The 20,010-nt window shown below is 40.7% G+C and overlaps 1 protein-coding gene and 1 pseudogene across 1 annotated transcript in view; one reads left to right on the top strand and one right to left on the bottom strand.

Moving 5' to 3' along the window:
* The window catches only part of Tph2 (tryptophan hydroxylase 2), a 93,506-nt gene that overhangs the window by 50,937 nt on the left and 22,559 nt on the right, over positions 1-20,010 (bottom strand). The window contains exons 6-7 of the mRNA XM_070036803.1: positions 11,630-11,826; positions 7,967-8,102 (exon numbers count right to left, since the gene is read on the bottom strand). Of these exons, the coding sequence (XP_069892904.1) occupies positions 7,967-8,102; positions 11,630-11,826 (333 nt within the window). The remainder of the gene's footprint in view (positions 1-7,966; positions 8,103-11,629; positions 11,827-20,010) is intronic.
* Positions 1,133-3,913, top strand: LOC138835907 (small ribosomal subunit protein uS7m pseudogene; annotated as a pseudogene).

The raw sequence follows: 20,010 nt of genomic DNA, 5'->3' as shown, positions 1-20,010 counted from the left end.
CTTTAAAGCAGTTATATTTAAAAATAACATTAATTGTCCCTAAACTGTTCAACTGAGACAAAGAAAAGATTTTCCTTAATGCAAATGCACTTAGTTGTATTATGACAATAAATGTTGCTGTATTCATGGGTGGTATTGTGTATTATTTCCTAGTGGTTAAAGCCTATCTTTGACTTGAAAAATGCTACCACGAGGACAAAGCTATTGCTTCATAATTGGTGCCAAGTGGCCAATCATGCCAATGCAGCCCTGAATCTAGAACTCTTGATTTAATAAGCCATACTCTGTGGAACCAACTATATTTTTGTCACTAATATGTGCCAAGCACAAAAGAATGCTAGTTTGAGTTCCATATTTTAGAAAGGAAACAAGGTCTACAGATTGCTTCTAAAGGGAGGGAACGCAATCATTGGCAGACAGAACAACCATGTGAATGTGAACTGTCAGACAGATTTCTTATTCTGTCTAATACAGTGGTTCTCCCAATTGACATGAACACTCTGGGTATTCCTTTGATTGTTAAAATATGTAGTAGGATAGGGGTTGACACCCAGTGAGTAGAGGCCAAGGATGCTGGTAAATATTCTATAATGCAAAGGCATCCTCTAACTGCAAAACTTGCCTGGCATATGTATATAGGTAAATATATGCATATATATGCATGCATATATATATACACACACATATATATACATATATACATATATATATATATATATAGTGCCAAAGTTATAAAGCTTTGTTCTAAAAGAAGAGCCAGAACTGGTAGCTCATGCCTATAATCCTAACTCCTCACAAGTCTGAGATCTGAGGATCACAGTTCACAGCCAGTCCATGCAGGAAAGTCCATGAGAATATTATCTAGAAATAATCACCAAAAAGCCAGGAGTGAAGTTATGGCTCAAGTGGCAGAACACCAGACTTGGCCATAAGAGCTCAGAGCCAGTCCAGGCCCCAATTTCAAGCCCCACAACTAGTACCAAAAAAAGAAAAAAAAAGATCTGAGAAGAAAAGAAGATCAAGTATTCGCAAAGTGCAACATGGAACGGCCCACAATAGGCTTTTCCCGGTGAGATGAAAAGCAGACCAGAGAGAATATAGCCCTCCTCAAATTTTTCTTGTCACTATAAACATGCCAGATGATGCTCACATGCCCAGAACATTGTACATGCTTCTCCTCCTCTCTTGTTCCAGTGAGTGAAAGGAATGATCTTACTGGAAGAATCTTAAATGTGACCTAATTGATACTTTGTGAAGGAATTATTTGTATGCACCGATACTTGATTGGCCAAAACATTGCTGGAATTCTAGCTGATAACAGCAGCAGCTAGATAGCATTGACAAGAGACATCACTGCCCTGGGCACTGCTGTAAGGGAGAAGGAAAACTGGCTGCTTCTTGCTTCTGGTACATCAGTGACCTTCAATCCACCAGAAACACACAGCAATACAATGACTCAGTCAAGATAACCAAGTTTCCAATTCACTAGGACTTTCTTCTCTACTGTTCTCTGGGCCAGAAAAAAATTCCCTAGGGAAACCCTCAGCCTGACATCACATGTTTAATTAAAGTCTCATTACCATGCTTAGATAACCTATAGAGTCTTTAAAGTACAAAATACAAATACAGGCCCAACACAGGTAGAAAAGTCCAATGTAAGTTGAAAGCTGTGATAGTAAAATGCATTCTATCCAGACTGAAAAAAGGAAAGAAAGGAAAAGAAAATCCACTTATTAATGGTGTGCTTCATTCCCATTTCTACCTGGGCTTCATGGCTCATGCTGTCTCATTAGTGCTGCCTTAACTACCACAGTTCAGCAATTTGGGGTGGTTATTTTGAAGCAAAGTAGAAGCACTAAATGCAGTAGCCAAGTTGAACTTCACAAATTGAAAAATCTGCTCTCTTGTTGGTCTTCAATTGAGAAAATGGGATTTCTCATTATAAAGACAGTGCCTGTGAAAGTGGTTGGGCTGGAAATAGTTATTCTAGTCTTGCGTGCCATACATTCAAACTTCATACTGAGAAAGGACACAGGATTTTGTCAGAGACAAAAATGAAAGAGATCTCTTATTTAGTCTGCAGAGCATATTTCTAGAAGGAAGCAATTGAAACCAGTTAACACTAGTGACCTCTACCGTGGGTAAACAAGTGTGAAGAGGACAGAGGAAGGAAAAGAACCTACTGTCCATAGTGTATCCATGAGTCCCCTTCAAATCCTAAACAAGTACAATTAGTACCTGCTTATAAAATAATGACTTTAAAAACACAAAACAATGGCTTATAAGTATACTGCCAAATTAGTAAATCCCCCATGTTTATCCTCTGACTTAGTCCCCTCTTGTCTCTGTGGTCAGAGGAACAAATCTGTTGTCAAAGCGTTAAATTCGTCTCAAGTCCCAACCCTTACTTCTACTACCAGAAGGTCCATCTGGACCAGGACTTATAGCTGGACATCTCACCCATGGATAGTTGGAAGAAAATATACTCCAAACCACAATCCTCCTCTTCTTTCTTTCTTTCTTTCCCTCTAAACCTTACCTTCTTTCAGTTTTCTCAATCATTATTAAAAATAACTAGTTGAGCCGGGCGCTGGTGGCTCACGTCTGTAATCCTAGCTACTCAGGAGGCTGAGATCTGAGGATCGCGGTTCAAAGCCAGCCCGGGCAGGAGAGACCGTGAGACTCCTATCTCCAATAAACCACCAGAAAACCGGAAGTGGCGCTGTAGCTCAAGCGGTAGAGTGCTGGCCTTGAGCTGAAGAGCTGAGGGACAGCGCTCAGGCCCAGAGTTCAGGCCCCACGACCGACAAAAAAAAAAAAATAATAACTAGTTGGACTTCCCAATAAAAACTTAAATTTGGGGGGTTGTTTTTCTGTTGTTTTGTTTGTAATATATTTTTTATTATACAAATACTATACAGAGTGGTTACATCAGTAAGGTAATGAGTACATTTCCTATCGAGCATTGTTACCCCCTCTTTTGTTTTTCCCCTACCATCCCTTTCTTTTCCACCACCCCAACTCCTCCCTTCCCCCCCTCAAAGTTGTAAAGTTCATTTTCAACATAGTGTCTTGTACATCTCATTGTTACAATGGGTCAACCTGTACCCTTATTTCAGCATTTTGTTGTTTCCCTTCCCCTCCCCAAATTAGAAAGATGTATATACAAGATGCAGGGCACCGGAATCAAATACAGTGAAAACAGGGGTTATACCATGGAGGGAAGAACATACAAAAGAAACAAAAACATCACATAGTGCATTATAAGCACATTGAAAACAACAGCAACACGCACTGAGAGCGGCGCCCGGTGGTCCGGCCTGTCCCTCCCGGTGCCACGGGCTGTTTGGCGGCTTCCCGGGTTAAGCCAGGTGAGATGGAGCCACTGCGGTCCTGAATTCAGGGATCCCCTCACTGACAAAGAACATAACCGCAAACCTGAGGCCGAACTCACCGAGGAGGAGAAACATGAGCAGGAGCTCAAGAAAACTCAGCCCCATCAACGAAAACAAGCTCTCTGTGTTTGCAGACCGGGTGATCAGTAAGCTCCCCAACATGATGAGGAGAGGAGGAAACACGGTACTGGCCAGATCCCTCATGAACCAGCCTCTGGCAGCAGTGACATATTGAACGCAACCCCTCTGTCATCTTCCACCAGGCGCTGAAAACCTGTGAGCCAGTGAGTGGGCTAGCACCCATCCTCAGAGGTGGCCATGTCTACCAGGTCCCTGCGCCCATAGCCGACCTGGCTATGAAGGGGATGGTCACTGAGCACCGGCGAACACTGATGCCAGAGAAACTGTCACGCGAGCTGCTGGAGGCTTTTAACCATCAAGGCCCGGTGATCAACAGGAAGCATGACATGCACAAGATGGCCCAGGCCAACCGGGCCCTGGCCCACTACCGCTGGTGATAGAGGAGGGGACAGGCCCAGGGAGGAGCCAGGCTCTCCACGCAGGAATCCACTGCCCCACCGGAGAGGACCTGGGACAGCTGTGCGTGAAGGACGTCTTCCTTTCAGGAAAGGATGGAGCGGTGTGCTCGTTGCCCATTTTTCTTTCAGGGCTACAACTGGTATCCCTCTCCAGCCCCTGCTAAAGAACATAGCCCCTCGGCGATTCCCTCCAAGAAACTCAGGCCAATCTCCTCTTCCCTCAGCTGGGGCTAGCCATGTAGACACTGAAAGAAGGCAGTGTTCGTATGAGAAAAGAGTTATTAGAAATGCTCGGCCTGACCTGATGAGTGGCCATTTCATTACAGCTGGCTGACTGGAGCGTGTCTCCACCGCAGTCATTGTACAAAAGTGAAGAAAAAAAAACCCAGAAACAAAGATAAAACCTCTTGTGTCCCTAACTTGGGGTTCATTTCGCTTAACATCATCTTATATGATCCTATGTACTTAGCTTTTGATCTTTTCTGCTTGTCCTAGACATATACTAGTCATTTCAGTTAAGGGAAACTATAGGACCTATGTTTCTTTGGACCTGGCTTAGATCACTTAATATAATTTTTCCAAGTCTTTTCATTTCCTAACAAATGGAGTAGTATCATTCTTTCTGATGGAGGCATAGAATTCCATCATATATATATATATATATATATATATATATATATATATATATATATATATATATATATACACACACACACACATATGTATATCACATTTTCTTGATCCATTCATCTACTGAGGGGCATCTGGGTTGGCTCCATATCTTAGCTATGGTGAATAATCCTGTGATAAATATAGTTGTGCTGGTAGTTTTAGTATGGCCTTGTTTGTGATAGTTTGGATAAATGCCCAAAAGTGGGATTTCTGGGTCATAGGAGAGCTCTATGTATAGTCTTAAACATGTTTGAAAATATGTTGATGAAAGTCCTTACTATGCATAATTTAATATATGTGAACTTTAAAATCATCCAGTACATTAAAAATAAATGAGGAGCCAGGCACTGGTGGATCACACTATAATCCTCACTACTCAGGAGGCTAAGATCTGAGGATCATGGTTCAAAGCCAGTCCAAGCAGGAAAATTGTGAGACTCTTTTTTTTTTTTTTGCCAGTCCTGGGGCTTGAACTCAGAGCCTGGGCACTGTCTTTGAGCTGCTTTTGTTCAGGGCTAGCACTCTACCACTTGAGCCACAGCACCACTTCTGGGTTTTTCTGTTTATATGATACTGAGGAATCAAACCCAGGCCTTTTCATGCATGCTAGGCAAGCACTCTACCACTAAGCCATATTCCCAGCCTGTGAGACTCTTATCACCAATAAACTGCTCCAAAAAGCCAGAAGTGGTGCTGAGGCTCAAGTGTTAGAATGTGTGCCTTACACACACAGAGGTGTAAGCATTGGAAAAGTATGTCCAGTATTGGGGAGGAAATAAAGATAATAATAAAAACAATATTACCTTAACAACACAACCTTAACCTTACCTTATGGGAGCTTCCTTCTCCTTGCCCCTTCTATAGTCACCACATATTGCTCATGTAGCTCTAAGGTATTGAAGGTATGAAATAGGTCCCTTCTTGTTCTATACCATGACATTTCTTGACACAACACCTTATAAACTCTACTCCATCAATGAAATGTGAGTTCTTTGGCTAGTTTTCCATTCATATTTCTATGGAACCTCCTCACCCCAGCCATCTTTTGCAAAAACAATTATCTGATACTGCTTCAGTACCTTGGATAGCTCCCAGCTGCCTACAAAATGAAGCCTGTTCATCCTCCTTTGACAAATAATGATTCATAATGAAGATACATATGGTCTGGCCATACGTATCCTGGCCACTCTTGTCGAGCTATCCTTGCTCATTGTCCCCTTCTTCATATTTCCACAAATGTTGCGCTTTCTTTCCCTTCCCTTCCCGGAAGACTTTGTTGGAAAATGCAACTTCCATCCATCCTCCCAGACTTCCACTCAGACGATACCAACTCTGAATCTCTGAATAGCCCTTCAGGACTGCTGTCTCCTCTGTGTTCCTCTAACACTTTGTACATACCCGAACAAGAGTCCTAACCACACTCTTCCCTATTTATGTTTCTACCTCCCCTGCCAGAATGTGAGCTGCTTTAAAAGAAAGAGTGGGGGCGGGGGAGATTAAGCTACTATATTTTATTCATCTTTAAATCTCCTCTATCTCCCTGCTAACATCACACATAAATATTGTTGAATGAATTGGCTGAAAGTACTTTGGTAAAAATAAAACACATTATCCAAAATTTTTATAGACCTCTGTGGCTAAAATCTCATTTCTTTGCCTCTCTCTCTCTCTCTCTCTCTCTCTCTCTCTCTCTCTCTCTCTCTCTCTCTCTCTCTCTCTCTCTCTCTCTCTCTCTCTCTCTCTCTCTCTCTCTCTCTCTCTCTCTCTCTCTCTCTCCATACCTTTTGGCACGCTATCACGGGTCTCAAGAGGGCCAGTTATTCAAAGGGAACTAACAAAGTGCCTGCTATTTGTAAACAGGGCCATTTGTAAACCCTTTGGGTGAGATTTAGAGATTGCCTTTCTAACTCTGACAAGGCTCCTTTGAGCACTCACTCCATTCTAAGAAGCATTTCTTTTCCAAATGTCTTGAGTCCTATAAGTAACCTTTTGTTTATCCTCCAACACTTTCAGGGAATTTGAACAGTCTGAAAAACAATGTAGTGACCCTGATGGGACCCACCTGGCCAGTGACTCATGTCAGCTTAAGAGGGAGAGGAAGCTTCAGGGACTTAGCTCTTATCCCTGCCTACTTATACTATTATCAGCTCCTTAACTGTTTGAATCTTGAAGAGCTCTTTGCTCCCCAGTGAAGACAGTGGCAGCCCATTAATCACCAGCATATTCAAGTAAAGCAGCCTTACAAGAAAAATGATCATCTGAATGGCTTAAAGAACAGTAGGCAACAAATTAGAGTAAAATTAGGGTGAGGTACTCATTTGAATTGAGCCCAGGAAGAGGCAGAGAATAATAGCTGTGAGCCTCAGTGTCTTTGCTCTTGCTGCTCTTTTGGCTTAGAATTCTCTACCCTATAATACTCACATTCAGATCTCAGCTCAAAGGCCACTTCAAGGGCTGGCCTGATGATTCAAGCCAATAAATAAATAAGCATCCACACACAGGAATGGCAGGAATGTTGTCTATTGTCTCATTCCCAGACATTGCCAGCACATCATAATTTGCTACATTTTTAAAGGATAACCAAAAAAATTATATGCAATGCATTTCATACTTGGAGACCCCGATCCCATTTTGCTGAGGGCAAATGATTAACCATACAGGCATTCACAATTTGCCCCCATCTGCCAACCTATGGTAGACCAGGATGGTACCACCCTATATAGCTCTTCTGTCTACTCTTAGTCTATCTATTATCCAGGAGAGGACAGATATAAGCCCTAAAAGAGGATTCTCTCAAGAAAAGCTGTCAGGTAAAAAAAAAAAAATCACAAACCTCCTAGACATCTGGAAATGATGGGAAATTTTGGAAAAATATTTAAGAAAATAAAGTACAAGGAGAGCACAATACAGATTCCTGATTTTTAGGGGATGAAGAAAAGATGAAAGGAAGGGAATTATCAATGACACATTATGGTATATGAGAGAACCTTCTGGAGACAAGATAGGCCTCCCACTGTGAGGCACATGTGTGTGTCCTGCCTGTGTACAGATGTTTATCCCTTTGGGACATTATTTCTTCACTAGGAATAGAGATCAGGCCCAAGCTTCTGCTAGCTTCATATTGCTGTAAAGTTAGACAGAGGAGACTCAGCAAGAATATTAGAGGCCGCATGTGCCCGGATAGGGAGGCTGACCATTCCAAAGACCTTTCTTCTCCAGGCCAGAGCTGTGATGCACTGGCTAGTCAGATGAAATTACTCCGAAGGTCAAAGAGGGCCTAACACACTTTCCAGTCAAGTGAGCATTGACTTGACAGTGCAGTGGTCTCCATGCAGCTTGGAATTGAATGTGGATACTCACGGTTCTGGAGTGTACAGGGGGTCTGAGCCATGCCTGATATATTGAGTACAGTGGAACACTCTGTAAGCCAAGCCTGCCAGAAAGTCTCTTGGACTCAGGTATCCAGCCACTGGCCTCACCGTGAAACCAGATCTTTCTGAAGAGACAACAGAAAGAAAAAGAAAAGGTCAACTAAATGGTAGCCTCGGAAACTGAGGGTCCACAAGGGTTCCTATTATTTATAAGGATGTTTCAGAAACATGCAAGCAAGGTCCTCCTGACAACTGAATGACATGTTTTATTAATTAGCTACTATGGTTGGAGCTTGTAGTGACTAAAATACTGCCATGAATGATGGTTTCTGGGGGAACAATCAATTCATTAAAAGGGAAAGAAAAGTGAAAAAATGTTAAGGGGTTTAAATTCACAAATTAGGGTAAGAAATACCAAATGCCCAGGAGAAGATCACGATCTAAAATGATGCTTACCACATATCACCTGGAATCTCTCTAAAAGCCATACCACATGCATGTGCTCAGAAGCACACAGCTACCTACCACCTCTACTCATGTCTTAGAATTGACCCCACTGCACCTTTCTATGTCAATACCTCCTAACTAAATCCTGTGCTGCTGGAGTCTGTGGTATGTGAATTACTCTAACTTGAAAAGGAGGTATGCCTAAGGTTTTTCTGTGCCTTATTGGTTTGTGGTAAGAGAAAAACCAATACAATACCAACTACAAATAAAATCTATGAAACTTGCCTACATTATTAACTCAGTCAGGGTTTATTAATGTCCTAAGTTTAAATGACATCTAATGCTTCCTTACTAAAAAGTTCAGAGAAATTACAATGTTCTTTTTGTTTTAGCTGGGTACCAATGGTTCATGCCTGTAATCCTAACTACTCAGGTGATTGAATCTGAAAATCATGATTCAAAGCCAACCCAGGAAAGTTCCTGAGACTCTTATCTCCAATAAATTACCAAAAAGGAAAAAAAAGCCAGAAGTGGAGCTATGATTCAAGTGTTAAAAGTGCTAGCCTTGAGCAAAAAGCTCAGAGACTGTACCTAGGGCCTGAGTTCAAGTCCTAGACCTGCAAAAATGAAGAAGGACGAGGAGGAGGAGGAGGAGAAGGAGAGGAGGAGGAGGAGGAGGAGAAGGAGAGGAGGAGGAGGAGGAGGAGGAGGAGGAGGAGGAGGAGGAGGAGGAGGAGGAGGAGGAGGAGGAGGAGAAAAAATACATATTTTATTTATGCTATATTTTATATTATCCTCTTCTTGCAAGAGTAGTTCTTTTTTTTAATTGTGAGAATACCGTACAGAGGAGTTACAATTACATGGGCAAGATAACGAGTACATTTCTTATCAAGCATTGTTGCCTCCTCCTTTGTTTCCCCTTCCCATCCTTTCCCATACTCCCCCCCCACACCCAATCCTCCCCCCCCCACACCCACCAAAGTTGTAAAGTTCATTTTCCACATAACGACTTGTACTTCTCATTGTTGCAATGGGTCCACCTGTATCCCTAGTTAAATGATTTGTTTTTTCCATTCCCCTCCACAAATTATACCAACATCAAATACAGTGAAAGCAGGGTTATATCATGGGGGAGGGACATACAAAGCAACATAGAAATCATCTTGTAAATATGTTAGAAACAATTGTATGAAAGGAAAAAACATTTGAATACTTATCTTGGGGTTCATTCCCCTAACATCAACTTATCTGACCTTTTCTGGTTGACTCAGACATATACTAGTTATTGAAAATAAGGGAAACCACGGGACCTATGTTTCTTTGGGCCTGGAAAATTATATTAAGAGCAGTTCTTTAAAAATGAAAATTGTGTATATTTAAAATGTAAGGTATATTTTGACAGACATAATGATCATTACAGTTGTGTGAATATGCTCATCTCTCATATAATCATATGTGTCAAGAGAATACATTATCTACTCTTTTAGAAAAGTTCCATTATAAAACAGCTTTACTAACCATAGTCATTGTGCTGTAAATCTCTGAATGTATTCCTTTTGTATGACTTCACCTTTATACTTTTGGACCAACATCTGTCCATTTCCCCTACCCGCCTACTCCTGGTAACCACTTTTCTATTTCTGTTTCTATGTATTCAGTGTTAACAGATTCCACATAGAAGCAGGAGGAGGTCATATTTGTCTTTCTGGTTTTCTCTCATTTAGATAATGTCCAGGAGGGCTGTTTTTAACCCCTTGATGCTAACTACCATTATAGAGGCTTCCACCCCAAACACTTAAACTCATTAGGAGAGTACCTCAGAACCGTAAGTGGAGAAATAAAAATAGTGAAGAAAAGGCAAGATCCAATTAAGTTTATAAAATGAGTCCATCGTGGGCTTTCTGGTAATCACACAGAACTCATACTTTCTCAAGCCTCCTCAGACCCATAATTCCAGCAGAACAATGTTCATTCCAAATATTTTTATTTGGGATTTTGCCTCACTTAATATCAAAAAAGACAAGTGTATTTTCTCCTTTTTCTATATTAAATCAAATAAGCTAGTGTGCCCCACATGTAAGACATGAGTGGTGATACACTAAGAAACATGGTTTTATTTTAATAGTTATGCATTTTATTTTTATGAGTTAGAAAAATGTGAAACCAGGACATCAAGAATTTTGAATTCTCATACATCATTGCTTTAAAAGTCCATTTTAAGTAAGTCAGGTGCTTTCAATTTTGGATGTTTATTAACTTTAAGTGGTTGTACAAAAGACGTGCCATTTAACAAAGCCATTTATGAATGCGTTGCATCTTGATCACTGTCACCCCTTTCAACACTCTCCCATGTTTTTAATGAGTGTTTTTAAATTAGGTGTTTTAAAATGAGTGGGAGAAAAATGCATGCATTGCACTGTCTTTTTGCTATGTGCTAATCAGCAACGCAAACTCTGTACCACTTCTTGTGAAGATATTAATACAAGAGATAGATATGAAAAATACTGTAAGATAATATTCTAATTCATGAGGTTTGAGAAACAATAGTAAAACATGAAACAACAATAAAAATTAAATCCCCTACATGGCAAATAGGTCCCATGGTAAATACATAGTGAGTATATAATTATGGGAAACAAGGAGGATGCATGGCCTGCAGGGCCATAAGAGAGAACACAGCCTACCTCAACAATAACAGAAGGCATTGTGTAATTAGGTGTTAGTTAAGTGATACTGATCAGCAGTTCTCAGTGTACTGGCTGTAAGGCCATGCATATCTGTCTTCTGATACACACTGGTATAGATTGGAATTTCAGGAGGGGAGAGTCTGGTGGCTGTTATAATTAGGATTCATGGAGGAGACAAAACTTGTTCTGAGCTTAAAGAACAGGTAAATTTGAGTAAGTAAAGAAGAGATGGCTTTTCTGGTAAGAAACAGAACTTAAGAAAATCTATGGAGAGCCTACAAGAAGAGCAGAGAACATGTCACAGCAGCACGCAAACCAGGAACGCTAGGATCAGGTCTCCGAATTGAGGCCAAGCAGTTCAGACTTGGCCAGCCGAAAGTTCTGTGGCCCATAAAAATTGTTGGCTCAGCTCCCCTTTTCAAATCAGTTCTTTTCCTGCTTGAAAAAGGGGCCACTGTACAACGTGTGTTCTTGGAAAGCAAATGGGGATGCTAGCTAGAGACTGTGTACAGTCTTACCTTTCAGAAACATGGAGACATCTTCAAGTTGAGGCACGTTGTCCTCTCTGTAGCCACAGTATTTAGTCAGCAGAGGGAAGTTTTTCAGATATTCTCGGCAAGCATGAGTGGGATAGAGCTTGGAGAGCTCCCGGAATACAACTCCCCAAGTTTTAGTTTCTTCTTCTGTGTACTCCACCCTAGGGATGGGCTGCCCACTAGGAAAGAGACAGAAAAATAAATGAATCTAGTTTTAGACCACTAGGTTAAAGGTATTCCAACCTCAATGTCAGTTAGATTCTTTTTTGTGTGTGTGTGGGGGGGGGGGTCCAGTCATGGGGCCTGAACTCTGGGCCTGGGCACTGTCCCTCAGCTCTTCAGCTCAAGGCTAGCGCTCTACCACTTGAGCCACAGCGCCACTTCCGGCTTTTTTCTTATATAGTAGAACACCTTAGGACCCCAAAACATCCCACTAAGTATTGGTGTTTTGTTTTTAAGGAACTATCACATGTCCAATTTTGTGTGCATGGTTGGAATTCTCATGTAGGCATGAACTCAAGGCCTGGACACTGTCCCTGAGGTTTTTTGGTGTTGGTTTGGGGGTTTTTGGGGAGGGTGGTTCCAGTGGTGGGGCCTGAACTCTGGGCCTAGGTGCTGTCTCTCAGCTCTTCAGCTCAAGGCTAGCACTCTAGCACTTGAGCTACAGTGCCACTTCCTGCTTTTTTTTTTTCTGCTTATGTGGTGCTGAGGAATCGAACCCAAGGCCTCATGCAGGCAAAGCAAGCGCTCTACCACTGAGCCACCTTCCCAGCCCTCCCTGAGGTTTTTTTGTTTGTTTGTTTGCTCAAGGTTAATACTCTACCACTTTGAGCTACAACTCCACTTCCAGTTTTCTGGTGGTTAAAGTCCCACGGACTTTCCTGACTAAGTTGGCTTTGAACCATGATCTCAGCCTCCTGGGTTGCTAGTATCACAGGCCTGATTCCTTGGCACCCAGCTAGACTCTCTGGGCAGGAAAGTCATGAGTCTCTACTCTCCAAAAAATTACTACTCAGAAAAAGCAGGAAGTAGCGCTGTGGCTCAAGTGGTAGAGCATTAGCTTTGAGCACATACAGACTCAGGAACAGTGTCCCAGGACCAGCAAAAAATAAATAAATACATATATATATAATAATTTATAAAGAAAAAAACTTAACAGTAGTACATGAAGAATAACACATACTGAATAAAAAACAAGAAATTAACATTCTTTCTCAAAGTATTTGGTTGGCCTAGAGCTTATACAAATTAAATTAAAACAAGATTGGCCTTGTTTAAATTTGGCTGTTGATAACCAACAAAAAATTACAAGCTGGCAAATATTTGCTGGGAAGATCAAGACTGCTAAATCCTTGCATCTGTGATGAATTTCAAGTAGAAGCCTGATATGGAAAGATAAAAATAGAAACTATGCAAGGAAATATATAAATGAGTTACCTCTGGAACCCATTCAGCTAAATCAATTTCAGTCAGAAAGACCAATAAAGTGAATAAGAGCTGCATGCAATCTGAAGGCAGGAAAGCCATGAGGCTGGAACAATATATGAAATATTGAGAAGCCATTTGAAAGGAAGTGTTAGGTCAAACTTCTCCCTTCCCTATCTGTCTGCAAATGTGCAGCATTTCAAAGGGACTGAATATAGCCAACAGGGTGCAGAAGGAAGGGGAGGAAGAAAGAATTACACAGGTCTGTTACTTAATCATGAATTTCTAGCAGTACACTCTTGGGAATATGGATGGCTGAGTATATTTTCATCTGTTTCCTCTTGTCGCCCTGTCTGAGTAGCTAACTGGCCTGCTCTTTGAGTTAATGACTAGTATGGGCACTGCTGCAACCTGGAGCCCAGGTAAGTCACTTCTGATTGTAGAAAGATATTATTCACACCACTCGAACCCTCTGCCTGGGAAAACTCTTTGGAGTAAATATTTAAAACTTCATCACAAAGTTAAGGCTACTCTAATCCATTTCGCTTCTACTAAAAATATCCAGACTATAGCAAACAATCTTGTTTTCTATGCCATTCATACAGGTGCACAGTATAATAGCTAATACTTGAGAGTTTACTATGGACCATATACCTCTTTTTGTGAATTAACTCATTTGGTTCTCACAAATCCACTGTGGTAAGAAACTGGTATGTTGCTCTGAGCACCCATAAAGATATTGAGGCTTGAGTCGGGTGCCAGTGGCTTGTGCCTGTAATCCTAGCTACTCAGAAGGCTGAGATCTGAGGATCACAGTTTGAAGCCAGTGTGGGCAGGAAAGTCCATGAGATTCTTATCTACAATTAACCCCAGAAAACCAGAAGTGGCGTTGTAGCTCAAGTGGTAGAGCGCTAGCCTTGAGCTGAAGAGCTCAGAAACAGTACCAAAGCCCAGAGTTCAAGCCCCATGACTGACAAAAAAAATTGATACTTGAAGAGATGAATCAATTTGTCTGAAATCATAGAGACAGGCTTATAACCTCATCAGTCTACCTTAAAATGCTGTAGTCTGAATTGATTTTTATATATACCAATAAAAGTAAAAAAAAAATGTTCCAGATATCAACTTATTTTTGAATTCTAGTATAAAATAAGATTTGTAGGGATTACAGTCATACGTAGAAAATCTCATCTATAACTATATGTCACCATGATATTACCATACATTTGAGAATTTCAAAGCATCCTTTCTTACATACTTATCCTTTTAACTATTTTGACTCGCCTTGGGTTTGAACTTGGGGGTTCTTGGGTTTGAACTTGGGGCTTCACGCTTGCTAGGCAGGTGTTCTACCACTGGAGCCAAGCTGCCAAGCCTCATTACTATGAGGTGGTGCTGAACTGAGGATAAATATGCATTAGAGATAACAAAAATGTAGGGCCAATCATGTGTTTTTAAAATAAAAATTGTTGTCATGGAAAAATATCACAATGAGTCTCATTTCTTTGGACTTCTTATGAGTTAGAGGAGTTTAAAAGTGTGTTCCAGGGGTGTTCTGGCCTTCTAGGGGCCTAGGACATTTACCACCAATATATTCTTTTGCATCCATCTGTGGACACATGCATAACAGATATGTTACATGTACAACTTCATCTCTCAGTATCCTAAATCTCTGCTAAGTTTCAAGCAAAAATCACCCAAAGCACTCCACATTCTAGAGAAAGCGTCCAGCTGTTAAAGCCAACCAATCACCTTAAAAGCTTACTAAAAGGTAGATGGAATGGCCTTACCACCATACCACCTGGCCCACCTCATCCCAAGACCTTCCTACCAGCCTAATAGAGAATCAAAGATGGCCAGACTGTGGAGAGGACAACATTGGATATAAAAGGCAGTTCTTTCCTATTCTCTAAAGATCCTACAAGTCTTCAGACTCCTGTCAGAAGTTTTCCCAACTTAACCAGCTGGATCCTAACTGATCAGCAGGATCCCAGGAGCCCTTACCCTCTGCCTGGTGTTGCCGAAAGAATGAGCAGGGATGGAGAGTCCTAGTCCAGTAGATTGTTTGGAAGCCTAGGCAAATGGCACACTTTAGGAGAGAAGCTAGCATGTGTCCTCTGAAATGGGAGGTCCATGTAAATTGAAATCTAATAACCATTTAAATCTAAAGGTATCTGTGAAACCCAATGTCTTATGCCAGGTAAGAAGATGGGAAATCTACACCCCCGCCTCGTTAGTACTGATTAGTGCTCAAGAGACAGATTCCCATTGCTTAACCTCATGAAGAATCACCAAAGGCTGTCCAAGCTATTGTGTATTGAACCTAGAAGAAGAGTTAGTGGCATGACCAAAAGGGAGACAAGGCACAGAGTAGAAATGGAGGGAACAAGCCAGCCCCAGAACACAATGATTATACTGTGGGAATACCACATCAGCACTGAGAGCACACCATCAAAAATATTCTGCTTAAGGGAGATGGGAAGGGAATGGGAAGGGGAAACAAAGGAGGAGGCAACAATGCTTGATAAGAAATGTACTCATTACCTTGCCCATGTAATTGTAATCCCTCTGTACGGTATTTTCACAAAAAGATTCTCCTTGAACCAGGGTAAGGGTTTCCTGACACCTGACTACCACTAATATTCAAGCCATCACATAAAAATTCCTGGCCTCCTCTCTCCCTCCTATCAGCCTCATTCCAAATAACTGTTTCAGGAGGAAGGATACACTTTGAACCAAATCTGAGATTCATCTTTTTAAATGAACAGGACCATGTCTTAAATACCCACATGAGACTATACTAATAATTGAAAATGACAGGAAATTAGATGTTGCTAAGGAACTCGCTTCCCTGTCTAAGAACAGGGATTAAACACAACCTAGCTGAAAGCAATGAGTGGGAAAATGAAACTATTTTATGTTGATATAAATCCCAACAAGATGACACTCCTCAACAGACTAATTACACTTAAATATTTAATTAGATATCTAGGGAGTCGCCTCCATTTATGAAGAATTAGTTGGAATTCCAGAATTCTTAACAACTGCTGAAAATATTATTCGTGGCTTTCTAACTCACTGGAGAAAAGCAGATGTGACTGTCGGTCGTTTTCATTTACTGAGAATCCTGTCTTCTTGTCACAGCATGACAAGAAGCTTTATAAACACTGATCAAGAACCTGTGTCATTGAGAATGGGACGGGAAGAGGGCTGATGGTCAACTCAGGGATTTGTTCTTGACAACAGGAAACACTCCTGGTGGATTGTGTTATACAGAGATAATGAAGAACTTTCTCTGGGAATACTGAAGGCTGAGGAAAGCATCTCTCCATTGATATGTTCAAGTCCCACTTTTCCTAGAGACTGCGGCAGGTGGCAGGGGGACGGGGAATGGTAATTCTGAATAACTTGCTTTCACCCTACAGAGAGGAGAGAGTAGGAAGTGTAGACAACTCTATGGCAAGAGTTAGTATGGATAGAGTTCGTCTGTGGAAGTTCTGATCTTGTTAGAGCAAACGTGTGTGCCTAGTACATCTTTGACACAGATATCCGGGGATGAACCCCCACCCAAGAGAGACTGAACTTGTGGGATCTCTCTATATAGTCAACTGAATAAATAGCAATACTTGCATTTCACATTTTGATCCTCTCCTCCAGCAGGACCAAAAACAAGCTACTTTCCTTATTTTTTTTTTAAATTTGGGGGATTGGAAAATATTTGTTGATGGGTCTCTCCTCTCGGAATCTTTGGGTTAGAATTCCCCACATGAGAAGCTGTTTCGCTGCTGGTGTTATCTTTAGAGGAACTCTACTGTGAAGAAGCAATTCACTTATTTAATGGCAGAAGACATGGCAGGCTGAAATTGATGGTATTTACATCAAGATGGGAAGGCTGGCCTGAATCACGGCACCAATTGTTTTCTTTGGAAACAGTTAAATTTTTCTTGGTAAAAAACAACAAACTGCAAGACGACAGAGAATTGGGTAAGGGGATGAGTGGCTCTGATAGAGTTAGGGGAAAAAAAACTTACTTTGTATTTCCTTTGGCTACATGTTCCTTAGGGCAGAAGATGCCTCTCTTATTCAAGAACTGTTTATCTACCTGGAATAGATTCTGTCTCTCATCTTTGCTTCATCTTTTCTCTCTGTCTCCACCTAAGCTTGTATCTCTTGATTGACATTCCCACCTAGGGGTTGCAGAAGGGAAATGAGGAGAGATGAAATGTAAAATACATCAGCTTTGCAACTCATTAGCAATTAGTGGCTCCTCTAAGGATTTGAGCAGGGCCTTTAGAGAAAGTTTATGGGAACATCAAGGCTAGTAGTCTCTATCTCTGTTCCTTCCTGATTTATGACAGGCATTTGCTGCTCTTCTCAATGAGCTCATCTCTGCATAAATTCCAGGGAACTCTCTGTAATTTATCCTTTTCAGTTCCTATCATAGGAAGCACACAAAAAATGTAGAACAATAGGACTCATAGCATTCTAATATTATTATAACAATAACCAGGCTTTTGATGAATGTATTTTTAATTATCACAAAGATTACTATTAATTGTTATAAAGTGTTTTTACAGTTGAAGTGTGTAGAAATTTCCATCAGCCCCTGACTATATCACCCAGTACTGTGCTTCATGCAACTATATCCTATCTAGGTGTCTCCAGAGAGTATGCAACAAGAAAATCACGTGTGTACCTGAGATTGGGAAAACTGTTTCCAAAAACAAAACAAAAAACAAAAACAAATTTCCTGAAAAGGAATACAGTGGATAAGGTCTTTCCAGGATAATTTTTTGTGTACCAGTATTGGGATTTGAATTCAGAGCATGGATGCTCTCCCTTAGCTTTCTCCTCAAGGCTGGTTCTCTGGAAGTGAAGCTATGGCTTTTTGCTAGTTAACTGGACATAGTGTCTCACCAATTTTCCTGCCCAGGTTGGCTTTGAACCACAGTCCTCAGACCTCAGCCTCCTAAATGGCTAGAATTATAGACATGAGTCACAACTGTGAAAATACCACACTGAACCTCACTAATATGCACAAGTAATACATGCTAACCAAAAATGCTTGAATAAATAAAAATATAAAATATATTCTAAACTTATTCCCTCATTAAAATACATGCTTTTGAATGCTGGAATTTTTGCTTTGTTCATTTTTATATCCCTGACAATTAGTATGTAATATACTGGTTGTCAATCAATAATATTTGTTGAATGAATAAATCAACTAACAAGCCTAACAACAAGCCATAATTTTAAGTGTTGAGGAAAATTATAGTTGTGCCTCAGAAAGTTACAGAGATATATTTGTCTAACTCCATCTTGCCTCAGATATTTTAAACTATAGAGAAAAAGAACTCTAAAGGTATGAGGTCTCTGTTTACTGGTTGCTTTACTATCAATTATCCATGTATTTTATTTCCTTAACACATAAGGATTTCTTTTTTTCTAATTTCCTCAATTTCCTAGTTCCTGTCTAGAAACTGTCACCCAGTCATACTTGTCACCAAAATTGTCATCAGGAAAATGGCATGTATAAGTCCAAAAAGGCATAACAGATTAAACAACTAAATACAGAGATAGTTCCCTGCCTGGCTATCCTGCTGAAAGGATTTTCAAAGATTCTTTCAAGGACACAAGGAAAGATGACTTGGCACGACTGTACAAAAGGAAACTCACAAATCAGTCAACAATGTAACAGGCACCTAAGTTACATCAGGATTCCAAAAGGTTTGAGTTGTGTGACATATTATAGCTGGCACAAGGTATGGAGGACCCTGACCGCTGAGCCACCCCAGAGATCAAGTCTAAGGGCAAAAGGCATTTTCGGATTCTCCTCTAGGCTGCTCAGGTAAAGAGCACATGTGATCACATATTTTATTTGGTTCTGCAAATGAGTTTTGCGCACATGAATTTTCCTAAATGAGTCTATGGGCCCTAAGGAACTTTCAGATGGGAGCAAACAAAAATGTTAGTTTGCCTCACTCACATTGCTAATATTGGTGCTGCCTTTAAAAAAGATGTAATGAAAATAAACTACTACACCTAGGGAGCCTCAGGAAGAGTGAGCATTTAACTCCCAGAAATTATTTGTTTTTATTTGTCCTGTGCACCACAGGATAGGGCTCCCTACCATTTTCTCACTTTGCAGAAAGCCCTCTTCACATTACAGAGGAGTGGCTTTCATCTGCAAAAACTAGCATGAAATTAACTACCAGCAGCACCAACAGTGGATTTAATGAACATCCTTCAATATGTACATAAGGAAGGTGAGCTCAAAGAACCCAATACAGACAACAGCTAAAACTTCTAGGTCATCAATGGCAGCCAAGAATCTATGATGAAGAAATACAGAGCTAGAGTTTCTAAGAGCTCCAGTTCCTGAGACTTGAACTCAGGGCCTAGGCATTGTCCCTAAGATTTTTTTTCTCAAGGCTATCTCTCTACAACTTGAGCCCAACACCACTTTTGAGTTGTTTATTGGAGATAAGAGTCTCATGGACTTTTCGCCCAGGCTGACTTCAAACCACAATCCTCCGATCTTAGCCTCCTGAGTTCCTAAGTTCACATGTGTGAGCCACCAGCTGCTGGCAAAGAGAGCTCCAATTTTAGAATGATACATCTTGTAACTTTGCCACATGGCCTGAATGTTGCTAACTCCTAGCTCCCCAAATCTTTTTCCATAGAAGATGATGGAGCACATTGAACTCTATGACTCATGACCTTATGTGAGTTAATAATAGCATTCAGTCATTCATTCATTCATATAACTGAAACAATAATACAATCGTTCATTACACGGATTATGTTCCTCTTATAGAGTGATTAAGTGGCTGTTAATATCCTCATGGCTAAGGAAACTGAAATCCAGCAACAATCATTGGCTAGGCACCAGTGACTCATGCCTATAATCCTAGCTATTCAAGAGGCTAAGATCT

This window comes from Dipodomys merriami, unplaced genomic scaffold (assembly GCF_024711535.1).
Source record: "Dipodomys merriami isolate MVZ:Mamm:240054 unplaced genomic scaffold, mDipMer1.0.p SCAF_10, whole genome shotgun sequence".
Taxonomy (NCBI): Eukaryota; Metazoa; Chordata; class Mammalia; order Rodentia; family Heteromyidae; genus Dipodomys; species Dipodomys merriami.
Note: the sequence above shows the minus strand (reverse complement) of the source record. Positions and strands in the feature narration are given on the sequence as shown.